Source organism: Frieseomelitta varia, unplaced genomic scaffold, assembly GCF_011392965.1.
Source record: "Frieseomelitta varia isolate USP_RPSP 00005682 unplaced genomic scaffold, Fvar_1.2 scaffold_572, whole genome shotgun sequence".
NCBI classification, from domain to species: Eukaryota; Metazoa; Arthropoda; class Insecta; order Hymenoptera; family Apidae; genus Frieseomelitta; species Frieseomelitta varia.
In genome coordinates this window covers 128,748-154,425 of record NW_025110337.1, presented here as the reverse complement: position 1 = coordinate 154,425, position 25,678 = coordinate 128,748, and the positions used below count along the sequence as shown (strand labels likewise).

The 25,678-nt window shown below is 37.3% G+C and overlaps 1 protein-coding gene across 1 annotated transcript in view; it reads left to right on the top strand.

Annotated features, from left to right (window-relative positions):
* Positions 1–25,678, top strand: part of LOC122534058 — a 117,368-nt gene that overhangs the window by 39,546 nt on the left and 52,144 nt on the right. Inside the window, exon 3 of the mRNA XM_043664344.1 lies at positions 2,389–2,501. Within this exon, the coding sequence (XP_043520279.1) occupies positions 2,389–2,501 (113 nt within the window). The remainder of the gene's footprint in view (positions 1–2,388; positions 2,502–25,678) is intronic.

Genomic DNA, 25,678 nt, shown 5'->3' with positions numbered 1-25,678 from the left:
GGTACCGTATCGGTATATATTTCGGTATTTTTACCATTGTGGACATCAAATACCGATAAAATACGTATGAAAATACCGGTACGACCGTCTTATACCGGTATTAAAACCGATTTCCAAAATAGCGGTTATATTACGATAATATTGGATCAAATACCGGTATAATACCTAAACCTCAAAATATTTCGGTTTTCAGTCTCTGGTCGTGAGAATTGTAACTGGAAATATTCGAAACGCAAAATTGACAAAAAAAAAAAGAAAAAAAATACGCAACTGACAATTTGCTACCTTTTGTTTTCAATTTTGAAAATTCTAGACTCCAGTTGGTCTCATTCTTTCAGAGACTATTTCTTTCATTTCTCAGTGTGTACATTGTTTCAACTTTCAAAAACAAATGGTTTTAATCCCAAGTTCCGATTGAACATTCTTATCGATCCTATATCTTCAACCCATCTCAATATCTAAATCCTTAGATTCACCTTTTAATCAATGAATCTGGAAGTTATTTCAGTGAATTTCCATGTCTGAATTGTCGGGCGTTCGGCTTTTTAAAATTCTCGAGACCTTGGGAAACCTCTCTCACTTCTGAAAGAAATCGGATTCTGAAAATGGAGTAATATCGTACAAAAATCGCCGAACGATGAAACGATCGATGAAAAGCGTAGGAAATGATAAGCAAGCGATATTCGGATCGTGTTAATCGACCCCGACGAAAGTTTCTGATGTGACGAGTTGTTGAGTGCGCATCAAAGCGCACTCGAGAGAAAGTCGGTCGCGATATATCCAGGGACAGGAAGAAAAGACAGGATGGCGACGCAGGGGACGATGGCGTAACTCCTGTCTGCGCTCCTCTCGCGAACTTGTCGATAACAGTTTGGCACCCCTCGGGCCTTTCCACCTTCGCGCCACGAGCACCACGAGCTCCGAGAATTCAATTATCCCGTCGCAGCGACTTCGTCGAAGCTAATGCGAGACGAACGAGTCACGAGACACGACGGCCATCTTGCCAGCGCGGGCCCTCACGGTCCTCGAACCTGCTTTCGTTCGTAATTCATATAATACGTACCAACTCTGATCTTCTTTCAGCACGAAAGTTTGAGAAATTCACATTGAACATGTTTCTGTTTGAGTTAAACAGTGAGTTTGCGCTAGAATGACACGCACGTCGATAATATCTTCGACGAAAGATTGCAATATTTTCACAGTTTTGAGGGGGCGGGACAGTGCGACGAGGCCTAAGAAATTACGTATACTTTGAAGGGCTGGTAAAAAGAAGCTACGTGTTTGATTGACATGAGCTTTTGTGGTTTATTTTAACATATGTGAATTATAAAAAGCAACATTAAGAGGGGAGAAGTGAGGGCTCTTGTTTAACTTCTTAACTTTGCTTTACATTGCCTGCATCGGTGTGCATGATTCCAGCCAAATAGGATTAGTTGCAACGAAAAGGGAACAAAAGTTGAAAAGTGAACAATATTCTCTAGGGATTGACGATTCCGAACATTTTCATGTTTTGTGAAAATTATGAACACAGCAGCTATCTGTTTTTGACGTGTCGAATTCATGCCAAAAATTTCTACGTTTTTTGTTTGTATTTTTCGAAATTGTTGGAAAATTAAGAAANCGGCTCACAGTTCTTACAATTCGCAACTAAATTGAATCCAAGTCCCCTGATATTCGCTTCGCCAAAAGTAATATTTCAATCACACGATTTACACTTTATGATACTGCTTAAAGTTGTAAACAGTGACACAAATTCAATTATTCTGTATCCGCGGATTTATCATTATACCCCAAAATAAGTCGTTTTAAAGGCTGGGACCTTTTGTATCTTATTTCCAAGAGTTCAAACTACTATTTAAAACAAAACAAAAAATCGATATTTTGAAAATTTCAAACTATCCTGACCCCGTAGGTATATTTAAATATAACCCAGGCAAAACAAACAATAAATTTATTACTTCTCAATAATTTCTATCCAGCGATATCATACGGACGAAGCAAAAAAGAAAGCAACGAGTTATATATGTATACGGTCACTCGTTATGGTCCGTGAACCGATTGCCAGCGCAAAGGGTTAAGAAGCGAGCTAATTCGATTAGCCAGAATAGCTAACAGAATGGTAACAAGGTCATGAAATTTTTTTTTTCTGGAAGCCAAAACAGCGCTTTCTTTTTTGTTTCTTTTATACGCAGACACTCGATAAAAGAACGCGACAAGATTAATTAATTCGACTACGTGGAATTTTTTGTTCCATCTTCATAAAATTTTTACTCGAATAATTTTCGTCTGCTTGCTAGCTTCTCTTCCTTCGGAACTTGCTTTCCTTTATCTTCCGCAGCATCGATTTCCTACATCCTTAGACAATTACAAGTTTCTATTCTGTTTCAGCCCTCAATACCTTAAATCGCTTGAACAAAGAAGGTGAAGCACTAGCCCTCGAGGATGACCTCACAACGCACCCCACCTTGGCTTTGATGCGACGCATCCTCGCAGATGCACAGGTGAGTCTCTTTCGAGCATCGTTCGCGATCGTTGTTGTAAATTTGCGTGCAAACGCCTCTCTATCTCACTGTAAAGCAACAACATGTCACTGTAAAGTAACATGGTGGAGGAACGAAGCATTTTTTACGCACAACCTCTTGCGTGCCACGCACGTCGAAAACTTTTTGACCCAAAATTGCAATAATTCTCTCAGTTTTTAGTATATTTAAGTATAATCTAGGCAAAATAAATAATAGATTTATTACCTCTCGATAATTTCTGTCCAAGTGATATCATAGTTCAACGAGTTCAAAAAGAAAGCGACGATTTGTTGTATAGGGTTTGGTCACTCGTTATGGTCCGCAATCAGTTGCCAGCGCAAGTAGTTAACCTCTTTGTCCCAAAATTGCAATATTTTCCTCAGTTTTAGGTATATTTTCAGTATACTCCAGGCGAAGCAAATAATAAATTTATCACTTCTCAATCATTCTGTCCAGTGATATCATAGTTCAACGAGTTCAAAAAGAAAGCGACGATTTATTGTATAGGGTTTGGTCACTCGTTATGGTCCGCCAGCGCAAGTGGTTAACCTCTTTGTCCTAAAATTGCAATATTTTCTCAGTTTTAGGTATATTTTCAGTATAACCTAGGCGAAGCAAATAATAAATTTACTACCTTTCAATAATTCTATCCGGTAATGTACCGACGAGTTCAAAAAGAAAGTGACGAATTGTTGTACACGATTTTGGTCACTCGTTATGGTCCGCAATCAGTTGCCAGCGCAAGTGGTTAACCTCTTTGTCCCAAAATTGCAATATTTTCTCAGTTTTAAGTATATTTTCAGTACAACCCAGGCAAAGCAAATAATAAATTTATTACTTCTCAATAATTTCCATCCAGATATCATAGTTCAACGAGTTCAAAAAGAAAGCGACAAATTATTGTATACGATTCGGTCACTCGTTACGGTCCGCAGTCAGTTGTTAAAAGGGACACGGGAAGACTCTGCAGTATAGAAATTAGAAAATCTCGTACGACACGGATTCGTAAAAATTTCGTCACAGTTCCGCGCAACTGTGACAATAGTCCCCGCACACGTTGAAACACGGTCTGGCCACTCGTTATGGTCCGCAATCAGTTGCCAGCGCGGATGGTTAATTGAAGCAACATCGAGGTATAAGTCATAAACAACGGGGCGACGTTGCATCGGTGTAGCATAAATTAAATAAATTATTAAATGAAGTGAATAATTATTTTGATTTATTTTAAATGATTATTCAAATAAAAATAAATGATTGAGTAAATTAAATCGAACGTAACGAAATTGATCGAAGAAATTAGAAAAAAAAAAAAGGAATAAAATAAAATAAAGTAAAATGAATCGCGAATATCGACAAAGACCGGGGAAAAAAAATCATCGTGGCTGGAAAAATATTTCTCCTGCATTCTTGATAATCGCCGAGGGTAGTCGTCGAGTCGGTTGCTAGTTACCTTGTCAAAAATTCACTCGCGCAACGAGTTTTCCACGCAGGCTTCGAAACTCGTTCCCGATCAGCCAATTCATTTGTCCCTTTATTATTGATTTAATTAAACAAGCGGTCAGCCTTCTCCCATCTCGATCTCCCGTGTCGAATAAATTTTCCACGATGATGGAATAAAACAACGTCCACGCGCGTCTCTTCCTCTCCATCTTTCTCCGCCACAATTTCTTTTCAGTCTATTTCCCGGATTCTTTTTTGCCCCTTTTCTCTCTCTTTCGCGCGTGTGTATCTCGTTGCTCACAGACACACTCTTGCAGGACAAATTGCAGCCGTCTCTCTTTCTCTCTTTCTCGCCGCGAGAGTGAAAAACGAAGAGAACGATAAAAATTGAAGGGGATGCGTAGGAAGCAATTAACGGAACGTAGGAAGTCACGCGTCGTGTAAACAGGCGAGCGTCGCTCGTCGCGGTGATTCGAAAATTAACGCAATTAAACGACCGATACGTAATTAGTTGCGTAGCAATTGCGGGCAATGAGCGTTGCTACTCGACCGGAAGGGATAATGCACTGTTGCGTTCTTTGTTTGAGAGTCGTCGGGTTTTGCCTCTTTTGTTTGATCGTGCACGCACGCCGAGTGGGTTTACCGATAGATAGATAGGCCGACGAAACATCGATGATGCACTTCTTTGTCCAATTGTCGCATTTGGCCAACGTATTTATATTCACATTATCGAACGGGCCGAATATTGATTGATCCGTTACTGTGGAACACGCGGCGAAGTAGTGTCGGCCAGTAACTAGTCAGACATCGCTGGCCAGGCGCGATCTTTCGATCCGAAATGACGATCGAAATCAGCAAGAGACTGTGAAAGTAACTTTCTGAGTGGTGTTTGACGCGAGACAAACTCAACCACAGTGGAAGCTGCGTGTGAAAATAAATTGTTATTATTTGATGAGCGTGAACGTGGATCGCAAGAGTCTATGATAAACTTAGTAATCGGTGGAATAATTCGATAGAAATTTTCAATTGTCTGATGGACGAAATTGTCGCACGCTCGGTGAAAAATTGTCGACGTTTTAAATTGTTACAACAATCCAGTTGCTTTCGTCATAAAGCGTGGATTTTACCAATCTACTTTACCAACCGTACGTGAACTTTACCATGAATATATTTCTTCTTTTTTTTTTTTTCGAAGATGTTTTTGTATCGTAGAATTGTCGAGGAATTAAATAATAAAATAAAAATAAAATTGAATTAAATGAAATAAAATAATAAAATAAAATTGAATTAAATTAAATAATAAAATAAAATTTTCTATCGTGACCTTGAAAAGTCTTCTTCAACCATCGTTAAAACTTGTTGCACGATTTTGCAATGCTCTTCGCCATTTTGTCGAGCCTTGAACCTCAGAGTTCAGCGACAAAAGTTGAAGAAACTTTGACATTTTGTCGTTCAACCCTAATGCTCCAAAGTTCAATAAAATGGCGAAGGGAGGTCTTTATAAAGATGAGACTTCAGTCTTCGGGACTGTGACAGATTTAGTCACAAAGAGAATTTCTCAACGTCCTCGGAGGCGTTTGAATTTTCCCCCATTTTCGAGAACAAAAGTGGTCCTTGCTTTCCCACTTGTTACAAAGAGACAATCTAGTGAAAAAAAAAAGTAGGATCGTCAAACTTCCAGCTTGATCGCGTACAATTGGATCGTTGTACAATTTCGTTTTTTAAATAAAATTTCAGCAACTCAAAGCGCAAGCTTTCGCAATGTTTCGTCGAGTGTGCGAATTTCGTCTCCCTTTGTAGCTTATTTATTTATTTATTTATTCATTTTTTCACGGGTAAAGAAAAATACCCATTGGTACAAAAAGTGTTAAAAAGAATTTTTTTTTAATGTAATGAGGTACGAGACTGAGTGAAAAATTACAAGGAGATACTAAATAATGAGCGTTTAAAAGATGGAAATGAATGGTTAAAAACAATCGATCAAACAATGTGCATTATTAGCGTTATAAATATACGATTATATAGTATATCGATAAATATGTAATAATAATATATAATATTAATATATTAATAATATATAATATATAATATATTAATAAATATATATTAATAATAATATAATATATTAATAATATATATTAATAAATATATATTTACTTATAATAATAAAAAATTATATTAATAAATAGTTTTATATACTATATAAATATATAGTTATAATTATATAAATATTATAATAAATATATAGTTATAGAAGCCATACCAACACGTTCGATGGTATTCAATGTGAAGCAATTCAGAATGACGTAGCAATCTGGATGGGTTACATTAAGTTCAAACATTTCATTGACATTCGGGCACGAGATCAGACCTAAATATCCTCAATATCCTGACAATTGACAAAGACCGAAAGTCAGCTGTTTTCCTGCGATGTGTGATCAAGTCTGGTCAAATTTAATTTGGTTAGAACGTGCTCAACGTAAAAGTAATGAACAGAGTGTCGAGTGAATTGATTGGAACGCAAGTTGTCGGTAATATTCGATAATACGGAATCAGAGCAGAGAGAGAAGTTACGGCTGAAACGTGGCTGTAACGTCGCGTTGGTTCTTAATGGAGTAACAAACACCATTTACGTTGCCCCTTCGATCGTAAACGTCTGTATATCTTCTGATTCGTCTTCCGGTCACGATTCCCTCCCCCCCCCCTCCCCCCTCCCCCCTCCCGCGTGAAATCTCGCGATTCCAGTCATTTCCTGAAATTAACAAAAAGACGCTGCGACAGTGCGAGAACGAGGACGCGGCGGAAATTGTTGTCGACCCGATACGGCGCGCAGACACGTTTTCAATCTCGCACCTTGTCGACGAGAATGATCAATAGCACCAGGTGAAAAATATCTGGTGGAGGAGAGAAGAGGGGGGGAGGGGGGGGGAGAGACAAATCTCTCGCGAAGTTCGAGTTGAAATCGACCGTGTGAAGCCCGAGTTCTGATTTCGGTCGTCTTTCTAACGAAATTATCGTCGAAAGTGTCGAAGAAACCGGAGAAATCGGTCCCCTCTACCTCGGTTTCGAGTAATTCCACGAACGATCCGGTCTGTACAATTTTCTCGCCAACGGACTGGAATGTGGAACCGCCTCGTTCGCGTGTTTTTATCGAAATCTAGTTAAATTGAATTTAATTTAAATCTGGTGTTCACGGTGTTAATAAAATTTCCGCCATTGGTTCTGGAACTGGGATCGTTGCTTCGTGAAAATTAAAATATTCATTCGTACGTACCGGGAATTTAAACACGGATTAATACTTCCTTTCGCTGTTCGTTCGACCCTTCTAAATCTAATTTCAATATTTCGTTACGTTTTACACGCTGATCTCAATTTCTTCTTTTCCACCTTAAATATTAACTTTGTATAAATACTCGCACCAGCGAGAATATTTTTATTTCCACTGCAATGTGTAAAAAAAAAAATGAAGAGGGTCCACTTTTCGCTCTTCATTTAGTTTGCTTTAATCCCAAATGTAATTTCAATATTTTATTATAACGTACGCTGATTTCAATTTTCAGCTGAAACATTAACTTCAGTGCAAACCTGAATTAAATGAAAATATTAACTATTCCCACCACAACGTAGCCGTGTGAAACAAGAGGAAAAAGTTCTCTTTTACTCTTCATCCAGTTTTTCTTTAATTCTAAATTAATTTCTTTAATTTCTAGATTTCAATATTTTATTATATATGCGTACGCTGATTTCAATTTTCTCGGATTTATTTAATATTAACTTCAATATAAACCTTCCAGGAGTGGAGTTTTTATTTCCATCACAACGTTCGGTGGCCGTATGAAAAGCAAAGAAATTCCTTTCACTCTTCATCCAGTTTCCCTTAATTTTAAATGTAATTCTAAATATGATTTCAATATTTCATCATGCACATGCTCGTGCTAATTTCACTGTTTCAAACTTAAGTATTACCTCCTTTTAAATTCAAACTTAAGTATTACCTCCTTTTCTCATCTTAAATATTAATTCCAATACTATGGACTATTATATTAGAGTATTATATTATATTATATTAGAATATTTTATATTATGTTATGTTAGAGTATTACGTTAATATTATAAGTAAGATATTAATACTATATACAAGAATATTATATTAATATTAGTATCAATATAATATTAATCTCCAATAAAAACTTCCAATATTGTGGAATATTATATTAGAGTATTATATTAATATTAATATCAATATAATATTAATCTCCACTAAAAACTTCCAATATTATGGACTATTATATTAGAGTATTATATTAATATTATAAGTAAGATATTAATACCATATATGAGAATATTAAATTAATATTAATATCAATATTAATCTCCAATAAAAACTTCCAATATTGTGGACTATTATATTAGAGTGTTATATTAATATTAATATCAATATAATATTAATCTCCACTAAAAACTTCCAATATTATGGACCATTATATTAGAGTATTATATTAATATTATAAGTAAGATATTAACACTATATATGAGAATATTAAATTAATATTAATATCAATATAATATTAATCTCCAATTAAAAACTTTTCAAACACCTTTACCACAAATTAAAATATTTCTACTTCCACTATAAACGTATTCGGCGATTTCAGATCCTCCCCTTTTCTAATTTAAACAGTAACTCCGACAAAAACTTCGCAAATATCCCCTCCGCCGAACGAAAACGCTTCTATCACTATTAAAATATTCGGTGCTCGCGTAAAAAATAAAGAAAGTCATCAACAAGTCAGCAGTTTTTGAAATCCCGCAGCTACACGCTCAGAGTGGGCGTTAAAGTGAAAAACGGAATATAAGAATTTAAATATCACGAACAAACTCGACAAACTGTCCTCGTTCTTGCTTACCGCGCCAAATGTCCAATGCAAAACGCTGTTTGCGCTGTTCGCGACGAGTTGCACTACACTTGCTCGCGGTGGCCAGTGATCCGCGATGGAGTGCATCGTGATTCACGCGAGCACTCGCTAATGCGTTTCATCCGAAGTGTACGGGGACCAAATGAAAAATGCAAAATCAGGAGGCGCCCCCCCCCCTCCGCCACCGTTTTCCCACTCCTCTTTTCCAGCCTTTTTCTCCTCTCGCGCGGCGTGTTTGTCGAGCTGCTAAGTGGTACCCCGCTGTGCTTCCCTCGATGAATCCTCTCTCTTTCTTCAGAACCGCCCTCGGCCCTCTCCCTCTTCACCAGCCGCCTGTATTCTCAATTTTACGGAGTTCGTGGCGCCGCAACCCTCGTTGAAAAATAGTTGTATCTAAGCGAAAAACATCGAGCCGCGTTGAAACGGTTTTTGAGATGGTTTAAAGAGACGAGGTATAAAAATTCTGTGGAAAATGACAATTGGGAAATTCAGAGAGGAAAATATCGAGAAACAGAGGGAATGATAAATTGTACATTCGCCAGTGTAAGAGTTCACGTAACGACGAAAGAATATACATCTGCCTCGGTTGTTCTCGAGCTTCGATTCAACCTGAAGATTCAACCTCCGTTCGTTCGTCCCTGTTTCCCGCTGCTTTCATCCGTCTTCTCCCGGTTAAATTATTCGCTTCTCCCCTGTGGTTTCAATGGGTTTTCTTCGTGGAAGGTTATATTAGCTTGGGTATGAGAAGCTAGGCAAGTGACGTGCGCTGGAAGTTCTTTACGTGGACGATGAAACGCGTTCGCGCTACTTGTTCCGGCTCGCGAAAATTCAGATGCCAGAGAAACAGATCCTGCGTAGCGCGGCGTGTAACGTTGTAAATACATCTCTGGACCGCTAGGCGACAAACTTGAGACTCGACGGAAGAATCTCCAAAAGCGTAGCGCAATTTCGACCTGTTGTAAAAGTTCTGTCCCGCGTGGTTCGCAAAGATTCCTGGCAAATCTCGTGGCAGATTTTCAGCGAGAGCCTCCGGGAAATCTGCACGAGCGTTTCCGAGGAATTGCCGTCGATCGTCGGGTTCTCTTCGAGGCAGTAAAATTTCTCCGTCAGCACGCGAATGTGCTGCACGATGCGTTTGCGTGGGAAACGCGAGAGAATAAGTGAGAATGTAAAAAGTTGATCCAACTAACGTTTAACTAACTAATATACAACATATTAGTTGTATAACTAACTAGCATACAATTAACATCTATATATCGGTACTACAAGGGTTGATAGTCCCAGTAGAAAGTTACTCGTTCAGTGACTGTCTAATACTACTTGTTCAGCAACTTCGATCGGAACACGTACGAATTTTGTCCCATAAAAATTCGCCTCGATTCCATGCATCCGTATGCATAGTGTGTCCTCGAAATCGTGGTACAATCGGTTAGATCGGTTAGATCGTGATTCTAAAGGTTTTATTCTTCTCTTTTCGATTTATCTTTATACGTAGAATCGGACCACGATTTGCAGAGAACATCCTGTGCATGTATATCGTTCTTCGAAGCGGATACAGACGCTTCTCTTCCCTACCAAATCGGCTTACGTCGAACACGTATCCGTCTGTTCGTCTGTCAAGCCTGTTTCTCTCTTTTTTTCTTGTTCTTTTTTTTTTCCAAACATACAGCGAGCAAGCAGTTTCGAGACAGTCTCATGAATCGCCCGGTGATGGATGACATTTTCTTCTGTGCGACAGAGAATCGCATTGGCAGCACGATTCAACATAGAAGGCTCGACCAAAAGGGGATTAATCCATTACGGTCGGTGTTAAGGCACGCATAATGCCGCGTGACGCGTGAGTTCACCCGCTTGAAAAATCGTCACTCATTGGTTTGGTTCCTCTTCTTTTTTTTTTTTCTTCTTTTCGGTCCATTCACGCGCGAGTAATAACGATTTGTGGCGCTCATTTTTCTGGCGTGCGCGCGAGCGTGGAAAAATATTGCCACGCTTGCAGATATTCGTCGGCGTTTGTAATATAAATATTACATTTGAAAGATGAACTGTTCTGTTCGAAATAGACTAATATACTATCCCGCGAAGGGCAATTATTCAAATGTTTTGTAGGTTAGGTTATTCAAATATTTTGTAGGTTAGGTTATTCAAATATTATCTAGGTTAGGTTATTCAAATATTTTCTAGGTTATTCAAATATTTTCTAGGTTAGGTTATTCAAATATTATCTAGGTTAGGTTATTCAAATATTTTCTAGGTTAGATTATTCAAATATTTTCTAGGTTAGATTATTCAAATATTTTCTAGGTTATTTAAATATTTTCTAGGTTAGATTATTTAAATATTTTCTAGGTTATTTAAATATTTTCTAGGTTAGGTTATTCAAATATTATCTAGGTTAGGTTATTCAAATATTTTCTAGGTTAGGTTATTCAAATATTTTCTAGGTTGTGTTATTCAAATATTTTCTAGGTTAGGTTATTCAAATATTTTTTAGGTTAGGTTATTCAAATGTTTTGTAGGTTAATAAATAAGAGAATAGTTCATTAATGGTTAATAATAAATAGTTCAGGTTAATAACATTTCGTAGGTTAATAAATACGTAGAGAACGTGTCTAAACAGAATGAAAGATCATTAAATGATCACAGAGGTGATCCATTCGATTATTGGCCACAAATAATGATTCTCGAAGGTTTGGAAACAAGATTGCAACTTGCCAGTAACAACAGCAACAATTTTACAAAAGAGTCTCGGAATCTCTGAATTTTTGACAACTCGTGACACGAACGATGCACCGACAATCAATCGACAACAACTATATATAAATAAATAATCAAACAAATATATTATAATAAATCACAAATCTGACAATCACCGCGATGGAGTGTCGAAGAAGTCACGTGGTCAGAGTTTTATCACCATTTCTGAACGTTCGATTGCGCGGATCGCTGTGTATTCGGCGTTTGAGTGAAAGAATAATTAAATCGAGGAACGGGCGAGAGGAGGAAGAAAAAAACTGCAACTGTTAGCCGAGAGGAGTGGGTAATTTATCCACTTATGGGAGAGGTCTGTCGTGTCAATTAACGCGAATCACTTTGGCATTTTTGTTCGGGCGTAATATCGCTTATAATAACGTTACACACGTCGGCCGACCATTGGATATTTTGCAGAGATGGGGTTGGAGGGAGGGAACACCGGCGAAATATGGTAACAAGATTAATTTCAACTAAAATTTCCACGAAATGTCACGGGCCTGTACTTGTGAAACGTACGTACGCCTCGGCTGGTCGACGTGTGCCGAGTACTCCGGTAATTAAATTTGCATTCCTTTATTTTTTGCAACGCTGAAGCGAGTTGAATCAGGCCACGGCAGGAAAAAGACCACTCAAAGCTCTCCTCTCTTTTCATATGTATATACACACGTGTATATTTATATCTTCCGCTCGTCGCGAACATATCGCGGGATCGCTGCAGGGGGAATCTGAAGTGAAGCAAGCCCAACTCCATTCCCCTCTGATAATTTTTTCGTGGCATTATATCGCGATCGCTTCGAATCGTCGGCAACAAATTCTTCTCGCGAGTCGAGATCTTGGATTTCATCTCGCTGCGAATAATTTTTCGGTCGGATCTGCGGTTTGACAGAGATTTTTTTAAAGTCGAGAGAGAGGAGAGAAAAAAGGGTCGATCGTAAAAAGATCTCGACGTGGAAATGATCGAGATGATTCCGTAATTAACATAATTATTGTAATTTTGGTAAATCTCTGCGAGTAACTCTGATAAATGTGGAATTTTACACGGCTGAGATTGAAAATTACTTTGCGAACGAGATCGTAAAAAATAATGGAATAACGTCGAACATGATGAGTATCCTTTCAAAATTAAAGATCGGTGAGGAATATTATCTCGTCGAGAAATGGGCATTTTAAGAACTAGTATTATATATAATTATATATTATATTAAATTAAACAGTAATAATTATATGAATGAAATCGTGAAAATGGTGGAATTTTGAACAGGATGAGTATGCATCAAAAATCAGAAATTGATGGAAAATATTATCTCGTCGAAAAATTGGCATTTTAAGAATCAGAATTATTAAGTAATAATTATGCCGTATGAAATCGTAGAAATATGGGATTTCTAATAGGATGAGTATGCTTCGAAAATCAAAGATCAGTAAAAAATATTATCTCGTCGAGGAATCGTCATTTTAAGAACTAGAATTGCCTATAATTATAATATCATAAGATATCACACAGTAATAATTACACGAATGAGATCGTAAAAATAATGGAATTGCGAACGTGCTGAGCTCCTTTCGAAATCAAAGATTAAGTAACAAATATTATCTTGTCAAGGAATCGTCATTTTAAGAACCAGAATTGCCTATAATTGTAATATCATAATATATCACACAGTAATAATTACACGAATGAAATCGTAAAAATAATGGAATTGCGAACGGGCTGAGCTATCCTTTCAAAATCAAAGATTAAGTAAAAAATATTATCTTGTCAAGGAATCGTCATTTTAAGAACCAGAATTGCCTATAATTATAATATCATAATATATCATACAGTAATAATTACACGAATGAAATTGTAAAAATAATGGAATTGCAAGCAGGCTGAGCATCGTTTCAAAATCAGTGACCGGTATTTAAAATATTATCACGTCGAGAAATCGTCATCTCAAGAACTAGAATTGCCTATAATTATAATATCATAATATATCACACAGTGATAATTACACGAATGAGATCGTAAAAATAATGGAATTGCGAACGTGCTGAGCTCCTTTCAAAATCAAAGATCAAGTGAAAAATATTATCTTGTCGAGGAATCGTCATTTTAAGAACCAGAATTGCCTATAATTATAATATCATAATATATCACACAGTAATAATTACACGAATGAAATCGTAAAAATAATGGAATTGCAAACAGGCTGAGCATCGTTTCAAAATCAGTGACCGGTATTTAAAATATTATCACGTCGAGGAATCGTCATCTTAAGAACTAGAATTATCCAGTAACAAACCATCCCGCGAATTGGTCACTAGATAGACTAGTTGTATATGTATATACGTGCGTCAAAAATTCAATTACTCGCGGAGAGAAGCAACACGAGGGCAGACATCGTCTGAGACGAGTAGACGACAAGAATGGTGAGCGATGAAAAAGAACGCTGCCTCGGTAAATAACGTAACGCGCGAACCAGTCGGGGGAAATTTACTTTAATTTTCTCGCGGATCATGCACATCGTTAAACGAGCAATTCTCTGTTCAGCTCTCTGGCCTCTCTGGAAAGAGAGAGAAAGGGAGAAGCCTAGAAAAGACGGTCCACGTTTCAAATGCAAATAGGAAACATGCCTTCGCTCGCAGAGCTCACCTGTTTTCAGCTGATACACACAGGGAAGTCTCGCGTTCGATAAAGAGTGGAAAAGCAATTTGGCGAGTCGCCGCGGCGCGACGCCTAGTAAACAGAGAGAGAGGAGTATAATCGGGCGGTGCCCGATTCTTCGTAAGGCCAGGGCTGCAAATTATGCGTGAAAACCGAATTTCGTATTTTGGAGAACGGTGGAAGTTTGCGGTGGTGCTTGCAAACGCACCGAAACTCGTCACGTACTGTTTTAAAATCGCGCTGTTGAATTTTCTGATTTTATTCAATAATTATTTACCGTGTAATAAATATAATTTATATAATATTTATATAAATATTTGCTTATATATGTATGTATGCGGGAAGCGACGCGTTGTATCGTAACGACGACGAACGAACAAAGGAGCATTCTATGCGAACAAGATTGAGAACGCAAGGGTAAGAGGAAGACCGTGAGAGAGCGAAGAGCAATCGGCTTAGAATAGATCGCTTGCAAATCTTTCGCAATTTTTTACTTGTTTTTCTATTCACTCTCTTCTTCCTACATTTATTATTTATAATTGTCGTCAACAACAATCTTATTTGTTCTATCGACAATGTCTCTCAAGAACTATCAGTGATTATTTTATCAACGTCCTCTTGGTATTAAAATTATTCGAACCTTCCAAGACGTCTTTTCTTTCGCTCTGGCAAAACTTTGCCTTCGATTTTTTTCTTGCCTTACTCCTACATTTATTATTTATAATTATATACATCCTACATTTATTATTTATAATTATATACATCCTACATTTGTTATTTATAATTATATACATCCCACATTTATTATTCATAATTATTACCAACAACAACAATCTTATTTGTTCTATCGATAATGTCTCTCAAGAACTATCAGTAATTATTTTATCGACGTTCTCTTGGTATTAAAGTTATTCGAACTTTCCAAGACCTCTTTTCTTCCTCTCTGGCAAAGCTTTGCCTTTTATTTTCTCTTGCCTCACTCTGTTTTTCCTTCATTTATTATTTATAATTATATACATCCTACAGTTATTATTTAAAATTATATACATCCCACATTTATTATTTATAATTATATACATCCTACATTTATTATTTATAATTATATACATCCTACATTTGTTATTTATAATTATATACACCCCACATTTATTATTTATAATTATTACCAACAACAACAATCTTATTTGTTCTATCGACAATGTCTCTCAAGAACTATCAGTGATTATTTTATCAACGTCCTCTTGGTATTAAAATTATTCGAACCTTCCAAGACCTCTTTTCTTCCTCTCTGGCAAAGCTTTGCCTTTTATTTTCTCTTGCCTCACTCTGTTTTTCCTTCATTTATTATTTATAATTATATACATCCTACAGTTATTATTTAAAATTATATACATCCCACATTTATTATTTATAATTATATACATCCCACATTTATTATTTATAATTATTATCAACAACAATCTTATTTATTGTATCGATAATATCTCTCAAGGAATATCAGTGATTATTTTATCAATGTCATCTTGGTATTAAAATTATTCGAACCTTCCAAGACATCTTTTTTTTCGCTCTGGCGAAACTTTGTCTTCGATTTTTTTCTTACCTTACTCCATTCTTCCTACATTTATTATTTATAATTATATACATCCCACATTTATTATTTATAATTATTGTCAACAACAATCTTATTTATTGTATCGATAATATCTCTCAAGGAATACCAGTGATTATTTTATCAATGTCCTCTTGGTATTAAAATTATTCGAACCTTCCGAAGACGTCTTTTCTTTCGTTCTTTGGCAAAAAAAAAAAAAAAAAAAGAAAACTTTGCCCTCGATTCTCTCCTACCTCACTCTAGAAAACCATCCCGATGGAAACCACTCCTTCTCGATTTTTTTTTTCCTCTAGCTTACAAAATTTTTCCCTATTCCCTCACTTTTACCGCGCGTGCGTGTTCGAATTCGAAGCGGGCCACTTCCCGTGGGAGATCCGCGGCGCAACGGCCTGAGAAAATCGTCGCTGCTAATGCATTGGAACGCACTCGGCTCGTCCCCCCCGAGATTACGAGATGGGAATAATATACTCGCTGTAGACATCGTGACCCAGTAGTCTTTCCCCGATATGTTTACCGAGCACGGCACTTTCCGCGCGCGCGTTAACAATGCACCTTTAGCTTTCTCCTGTTCCCTCCTCGAGCATCGTTGAATATGCAACGGAATCGATCGTTCAGGTATAATGCATTTCATATATACGGCCTGTGTAGATGTGTAGTATCGTGCATCTCTCTCTCTCTCTCTTCCTCTGATCCCTCATTGAGAGGAGAATTGAATGCACGGTGGGAAACTCGGCGATGCCGCGGGCACTCGTGTCCCGCTGCTCGTTCTGTGAAAGCGTGAAGGAAACGCGGGATCGTCGTTCCCAGTTTTTTCTTTCTTTTTGTTTTCATTGCGGCTCCGGGTTTTGTTCCGCCAAATGATAACGCTTTCCTCGACGATCTTTCCCCACGTGGTGGTCTTCAATGGGGTCGGCGCGAGTGGAAAGACGGGGAGATCGCTTGATTGGACAGTTGCCTCCGTTGGAGATGATGGAACACCGTGGATGCTAACCTATTGCGCTGGTAACTGGTTCGCGGACCATAACGAATGACCACACCGTATATAAGCAGTTTTAAGGAAAAAGAAAAAAAAAAAAGAAAAAAAAGAAAAGGACTGTACCTGCGTGGAATTTTTTTTAACACAAAAGAGGAAAAATAGAGACGCTTATTTCAATTATTAAATGTAAAATGTTTCTCGAAACGAAAGAAAAGAAAATTTGAATAAATTCTTTCTTACAGAGTGGGGCATAAATAATTCCATCAAGCAAGCTAACGTCTCAAATAAAATTCATTGAAACACATGTTTAGGTGGGTTAAAAAATATCCCACCATGTATTAACTGTCACAAAAAAAAAAAAAAAACAAAAAAAGTGGGAAAATTTTCAATCCATTTAACTCCAAAGAGTTAAATCGTTTTATCCTTTCGTCGCATTCAATTCAATAAGTAATTCCCGTAACAGAGAACTGGCAACGCTGTCAATTTTTATTTTTATTTTAATTCTCGTCGCTGGTAGCGCTGCGATGCAAAGTCCGCCCGAGTCGGTATAACAGGATGCGACACGAAAATGGTAAGAGGAAATCGTCCTTTCATGCATCTCGTCTGTGATTCACATTACATTATCGTCAAATAAGAGATAAACATATTAACAAATCATCAAGTTATTAAACAATTATAATTTTTAATTTAATTTCAATTACTATAATTTATACACTATTAATTTAAATTACTATTAAATTATTAAACAGTTAATTTTTAATTTGACTTCAACTATGTTGTCATTAAATTACCAAACATTATTACTAAATTACTGAGTTATTAAGTTACTAAACGTTATTACTAAATTCCGAAGAGATAAACCGGCGGGAGGGGGAAAATCAGGCAAAATTAGGCACGAAACGCAAGCACACTGCCCTAAATGCCTTCCCGAAAGGATGATCCCCAGCGAACTGTACTAGTTCGAAGGGTCAGCGAACGATCCTCGGAAGCTTCGCGAAGACAGGAACGCCGTTGCATTCCACTTTCGATGGAATGCAACGGATCCGGAACGAAGCGTTCCCCCGTCAGACGGTCGGTCGTCGTTAGCCAGGAGTTAATTATAGAGGCGGGCGTGTAATTTCGGGCGGCGTTAAGTTTATATTCATCTGTCACGCTTCGAAAAGGTTCACTGCACCCGGTTACACTCGCGGCACGCTCCGCGAATTCGCAATTAAATGTTCCCCGGCCGGCCCGGTCGTGACTCGGCTTTGCCAGGGAATTACTGCTGCCACTGCCGGGAAAACGCGGCAAGTTTCGCTTTGATCTCCTCTTCCTCTGCTTTTAACCCTTTCGCCCGGGCCAAGTTGTTGCTTGGACAATATTCCGGGGCCGGATCGCCGGGATTTTCCGTGTTACTTAACTAAGCTAAACGCGAACGATCAGAAAGAGAGAGAGAGAGAGAGAGAGAGGGGGGGGGGGCACAGGGTTCCTCGCGACGTGGAACAACTTAATAACGAGCGTCGGAAATTTTGAAATTTGCAAATTTGTTCCCTGCACTACCACGAGGCGGGTAATTGGATCTCGCGAAGGTTAGCTACGAAGGTTAGGTTAGTCGAAGACTAACCTAAGGAGAGATTCGTGCGAAATTTCTGAACGAATTCATCAGCTATCAGCCAAGTTGCGATTTTCGAAATTTGTCTGAAAGGAAAAAAAAAAAAAAATAAGTCGATATGTTGTTTGATAAAATTTTTGTTTACTACCAACTTCTAATACTTTTCTTCGGAAAAAATCCTCCCCTGTTTTTCGATGCAAACAGTTTTCTTGCTACATGTATTTCACGGCGTTCGTTCAATCAAATTATTTCATCTCAAATGGGTTAAGAGCAGTCGATTCACGTTGAAATTTTCTCATTTCCTCTTTCCTCAAATATTCTCCACAGAAATTCAGAGAAAGCTTACGAATCGTTGTCCTTAGTTGTTGTATCTTAGTTAGAAAGGCAGAAGTATTTAATCACTTGCGCTGGCAACTGATCGCGGACCATAACGAGTGACCGAATCGTCAAATTATTGAGAAGTAATAAATTTACTATTTATATGAATTTTATTATTATTTTATTATTATTAGAAGTAATAAATTTATTATTTATATAAATTTTATTATTATTTCATTATTATTAGAAGTAATAAATTTATTATTTATATAAATTTTATTATTATTTTATTATTATTATTATAAATTTATTATTTGTATAAATTTTAGTGTCATTTTATTATTATTATTATAAAGTTATTATTTGTATAAATTTTAGTATCATTTTATTATTTTATTATTATTATTATAAATTTATTATTTGTATAAATTTTAGTATTATTTTATTATTTTATTTTATTATTATTTATATATTATATTTTATGTTCTGCTTGGGTTGTACTTAAAATATACTTGAAACTAGAGGAAATATTGCAATTTTCGGACAAAAGATTCTCGCACGCTGACGTGGCACGTGTCATTCCAGCGCAAAGAGGTTGAAGGTGAAAATATTTACGCGAGTTCTCAATTAATACGAGCGATCTTGTCGCGACTACGAATGTTAATACACTTAAGGGCGAGGGGGAAACGTGTACAGAAAAATGTAGGGAATACAGCGAGACATCAAAGGGAGGTTCGAGAGATGAAAAACCCTGGAAATATACAAATCCAAGATGGCCGGATATCAAAGAACCGGTAGGTAGAGAGACCGGCAAGAAGTAACCATCGCGATCAATCCAATTAATTCGTGCCGACTTAATCCCCCTCCCCCTTTCGCTTAGGCCATCGTCAAGGGTCTTCTCGACGTTTTCAGCGTTTCTTGTAATTCTAGAAATTACTTCCCTCTCCCTCCGAGGTCGGCAGAGGCTGGATTTTCCTTGCGTTATTCGTTCGCGTAAGCTGGCTGGCTTGCATCGTTGCGATTCGCCGCCGATGCAATTAGAAGACGCCCTCGAAATTAACGTGCATAACTATATAGCGGCGCCTAGCGCTCGTGTTCAACGCGTCGAGCCGAGAAGGAAAAGCGCAACGATGACATTCGCGCTTCTCGGCAACAATTAAATCGCTCTCGTTAATTGGAGATTTTAAGGGAAACCTGGCTCTCCGCTGCATTTATTACGGAAACGTTGTAATCGTTGAGCTAACACGACACAGAATACACAAAAAGAATCAAACTTTCGTACACGTAAATATTGGAGACGTTTCACACGCAAATTCGTATCTGTGTGATGTGCAATTATTTTTCAGTTTGCGCGTCGGATCTACGACGAAGTTGAGGAGAAACACAAATATTTGCTCTTCCTTTAACCATTTTAACGTCGATCGACACACAGTTGTGTCTGAGCGAAAAAACATCGAGTCGAGCTGACACGGTTTGAGATGGTATAAAAATTCTGTGGAAATTGACAATTGGAAAATTCACAGAGGAAAATATCGAGAAACAGAGGGAATGATAAATTGTACATTCGCCACTGTAAGAGTTCACGTAACGACGAAACAATGTACATCTGCCTCGGTTGTCCTCGAGCTTCGATTCAACCTGAAGATTCAACCTCCGTTCGCTCGTCCCTGTTTCCCGCTGCTTTCATCCGTCTTCTCCCGGTTAAATTATTCGCTTCTCCCCTGTGGTTTCAATGGGTTTTCTTCGTGGAAGGTTATATTAGCTTGGGTATGAGAAGCTGGGCAAGTGACGTGCGCTGGAAGTTCTTTACGTGGACGGCGAAACGCGTTCGCGTTACTTGTTCCGGCTCGCGAAAATTCAGATGCCAGAGAAACAGATCCGGCGTAGCGCGGCGTGTAACGTTGTAAATACATCTCTGGACCGCTACGCGACAAACTTGAGACTCGACGGAAGAATCTCCAAAAGCGTAGCGCAATTTCGACCCGTTGTAAAAGTGCTGTCCCGCGTGGTTCGCAAAGATTCCTGGCAAATCTCGTGGCAGATTTTCAGCGAGAGCCTCCGGGAAATCTGCACGAGCGTTTCCGAGGAATTGCCGTCGATCGTCGGGTTCTCTTCGAGGCAGTAAAATTTCTCCGTCAGCACGCGAATGTGCTGCACGATGCGTTTGCGTGGGAAACGCGAGAGAATAAGTGAGAATGTAATAAGTTGATCCAACTAACGTTTAACTAACTAATATACAACACATTAGTTGTATAACTAACTAGCATACAATTAACATCTATATATCGTTGTTCGGTACTACAAGGGTTGATAGTCCCAGTAGAAAGTTACTCGTTCAGTGACTGTCTAATACTACTTCTTCAGCAACTTCGACCGGAACACGTACGAATTTTGTCCCATAAAAATTCGCCTCGGTTCCATGCAACCGTCTACATAGTGTGTCCTGGAAATCGTGGTACAACCGGTTAGAGCGTGATTCTATCCTCTCCGAGGTAGTACAATTTTTCTAGCGTGCTGGAAAACGTTGCGAGATGCGTTTGTGGAGAACGCATCGCGAGATATGAGATTTGTCGCGTGTAATTCGAGTTTGACCTACATCGGGGGCTCGGGCAAGGGACGTATGATTTAAATAGCATGGCGGTCCACATTTCCTGTTGTCCCGTGTCACGCAGCCTCGTCGCCGTTAATTCTGTAAGCCCCCCGTAGTTGTGAATGGCCATAATTCCTCCGTATAATCATATTCTTCGTGTATTCTGCTCTGGAATTAAACGTGCTCGAGCCTCCCCCAGAACGATGAAACGGATACTTATTGTATAACTGGTGGAACATTGTCGGTTATGGATGCTTGACCGTTGCTGCAACCATAAGCGAATTAATTGAAACCATTTATCTCGATCTCTGTACTTTGTCGACGAAAACGATCCAACGTAGAGATTGAATTGCACAGAATGCTGCTATAATTATACGTTACGCGTTATAAAATTTCGAGAGTTCGATTCCACTTTGTTTGTTTACAACATTATCGGTAAACTTTCCAGATTTCCGTCTTTTGCTCGAGTTTAGTCGATGTGCACACGACGGAAGTTTAATTGATAATGATTCTCCTCTCAAGGTTAATATATGTTTCAGTCGTCAGTGATTCAGAACAGTTGACAATTTTTTTCAAACTTCCAAATTTGGTCGATGTGCACAGGAGAAGAATTCAATTCGTAATGAGCTCTCCGTATCGATTGACATTAATCTGATTTTGCGATCGTTAATGATGCGATACAGATAATGAAAATTTCTTAGAAATGTATTAGTGACTCGATTACTATAAATGATTAATTAAAAATTTTAAATAGAACTTCGAAATGTTATAGAAGAGAATTTATTGTTTAACTGTTACAAATAAGTTGTTAGAAATATTAGATAATATTTAAACAATTGGAATATTCAGAAATATTATTTAAAACTCACTTCTAAATTTTGCTCGATGTGCACACGACGAAAGTTCAATTGGTAATGAGCCTCCGTACCGCTGAAGGTTAATTTAATGTTCCGATCGTCGATGACCTGTTGATAATTTCTTTGTAGTATTTCGAAACAGTTTTCCTATTATACTAATCAATAATTTTCAGATTTCTATCGCAAGGTTACACTTTCATAAATATGTTACAATGTCAAATGTAATAATTTATAAATTTTTTTATCTATAACTGACTAAAACTAAATTTACACTTTCATATTATTAATTTTTACGTTATAACTGCATTGATGTATATTAAATAGAAACTAATGTAAAGGAAAGTTATGTAGTCAAAAATCGAGTTAAGCAGAATAACACACAACAGAATAATAATCGAGAATAACATATAAGCGCAACATATAAAAATTTTCGCTCGTTTATTGTTTTCAGCAGGAAATATATGTATTATGTAACTATCTTTTCCGTTTTTGTAAATAAAATGATTTAATTATTATAAATGAATCACTGAAATTATGAAATAATGCTTGGGAATTCAATCACTGATTCAATTGTTATAAGTACATAGTTAAAATTGATAATCTACAAAAATATCATCGAAATCCATTATTCGACAGTTTGAATAATTCATTTGAAACAATTAAATTATTTCGACAACATTTCTAGACATTATTTAATAATTTTCACAACTTTTACATTACGATTAAACAAATAAATTAATCATTTCATTCAGTAAGTCAAAGTCACTTCTCTTAAGTACTTTGATCAAGATTTTTATAAATTATTAGTTAAAAATTTTGAATAACACTTCGAAACGTTACAAAAGAGAATTTATTGTCTAATTGCTGCAAGTAAGTTATTAGAAACGTTACATAATGTTTAAACAATTAGAATATTCAGAAATATTATTTAAAAGTTTAATCGATGTGCGATGAAGGTTATTATGACTATAATGACTATAATGTTTATAATGACTATAATGTCGGTTATTATGACTATAATGACTATAATGTTTATAATGACTATAATGTTTCCCTGCTTAACCTTCAGGTATATTCAGTGATGAACAGCAGGTGGTCATCTTTGTCAATATTTTCAAAAAATCATTTTTGTATTCAATTATCAGTAATTCAATTATTAGTTTTTGTCATAGCCTTTTTCACTCTTAGCCATTTTTATTGTTTCATAGCCTTCATTAATTTAAGGCAACACCAAATACTGTACTTTCTATATTTTTTACAAAATGAAACTACGTTTGCACGGTCTTTGATCGGTTAAAGATTCACCATTATTTTTGACTTTTATAATTTCACCATCAATTCAACTTTTAAAGATCAACGTAGCCTTAAAACAGTTTTAAAAATTTTCTCTTGCAAAAGAGAATTGCTACGATCTCCTCGGTGCTATATCTCTTTTTTTTACTTTTGTTTCACTTCCACTTATTGTTAGATTCCTAAGTTGAAAGAAATTCACGCTAGACTACAAAGACCTACCTCGTCCTTTCGGACGGGGCTGCAGTCTCCCAACTTGTCACACTGACAACGAAAGATGGAAAACTCTATTCTAGTACAATGACAGTAACAAAAGTAACTCTACTCCAGTGCAATGACAGTAACAATAGTAACAACGGACGAAAAAAGAGAAGAGAAGAGAGGAGGTACCCCTAATTTCGTCTCAAGTTAAATAAACGTGTCTTTGTACAGAATGCGCTCACAGTGAATTGACAAATATTAACTATCTTATAATTAACTAAAACTAAGACGCACGCATCCCACGATGTCCCTGCGAGATCCCTCGTCGTCCCAGATATTAACTGTCTCATAATTAACTAAAACTAAACGCACGCAACTTAAAACTAAGACGCACGCATCCCACGATGTCCCTGCGAAATCCCTCGTCGTCCATCGGTGGGGGTCCAATAGTTTATTTATCAACCAATTGTACCTACAGTTCAGTTTAGATCGTGGAAATGGAGAATGAACAGAAATTTTCACGGTCTAAAACTGAACTGTAGGTTGCGTAGTACTTAGCTTGATATCGTTTCACAAACATTAAAGTTTATCAATTACCGTTTTACAATTTAGCTTGATAACGTTTTACAAACTTTAATGTTTGTAAGACGATATCAATTACCAGGTCTCACCACGAGGAGGTAACTACGCACGAGACCCGTCCCGGGCCCTAATCCCAGCCACCCTCCATTACATTCAAACTGTACTCGGCATTCTTAAGGAATGCCAAGATTTTATTCTACTTGGCCCGGGGTTATGAACAAAGGAGACAAACGTTCCATAGTTCAATCTCAAACTTAATTCTAAATCTTAACTCTAAAGCGCATGAGACTCAACTATGGAACTCTGTCTCCCGAACAACGATCGCGTTAACAATCATACAATACGTACATTAAACACAATCGTATATTACATAGATTACATACATTATATACGATCATACATTACATACGAATGCAAGTCATACAGTATATCGCAATCACTCACAGTCTTTCATACTAACCACACACTCATCACACATGAAAGTTATACAATAATTGTACAATAACTCGCAGCCCTAACAACGCATTTTGTATCAAAGACACGTTCATCGAACTTTTAACGAAATCGAGAGTACGAAATTATCAACACGCTTCAATATCGTGTTTTACAAGGGATATAACGCGTAATGAAGCCGCGTTCAACTTTCGTTGTCAGTATGCCAAATCGGGTTCCGAGCACTTAGAGGCAAGTAGTTTTGCGCTACCCTCAACGACACAGTGGGGTTCCGAAGAACCACTGGAGCCGGATTACAAAGGACGCTAGACTACAAGAGCCTACCTCGTCCTTTCGAACGGGGCTGTAGTCCCCTAACTTGACGCAGTGACAACGAAAGTTGGAAACTCTACTCTAGTGCAATGACAGTGTCAAAAGTAACTCTATTCTAGTGCACTGATAGAAACAATTGTAACTGTATTGTAGTGCTGTGACAGTAACAATAGTAACAACGAACGAAAGAAGGAGGTGTCTATAATTTTGTCTCAAGTTAGGTAAACGTGTCTTTGTACAGAATGCGTTCACAGTGACTTTACTAATTAACAAAAACTAAACGCAACTTAAAGCTAAGACGCACGCAACTTAAAACTAAGACGCACGCTGTCCCCACGATGTCCCTGCGATATCCCTCGTCGTCTCCCAGATATTAACTGTCTTATAATTAACTAAAACTAAACACACGCAACTTAAAACTAAAACGCACGCATCCCACGATGTCCCTGCGAGATCCCTCGTTGTCCATCGGTGGGGGCCCAATAGTTTACTTATCAACTAATTGTACCTGCAGTTCAGTTTAGATCGTGAAATAAAGAATGAACAGAAATTTTCACGATCTAAACTGAACTGTAGGTTGCGTAGTTCTTAGCTTGATATCGTTTCACAAACATTAA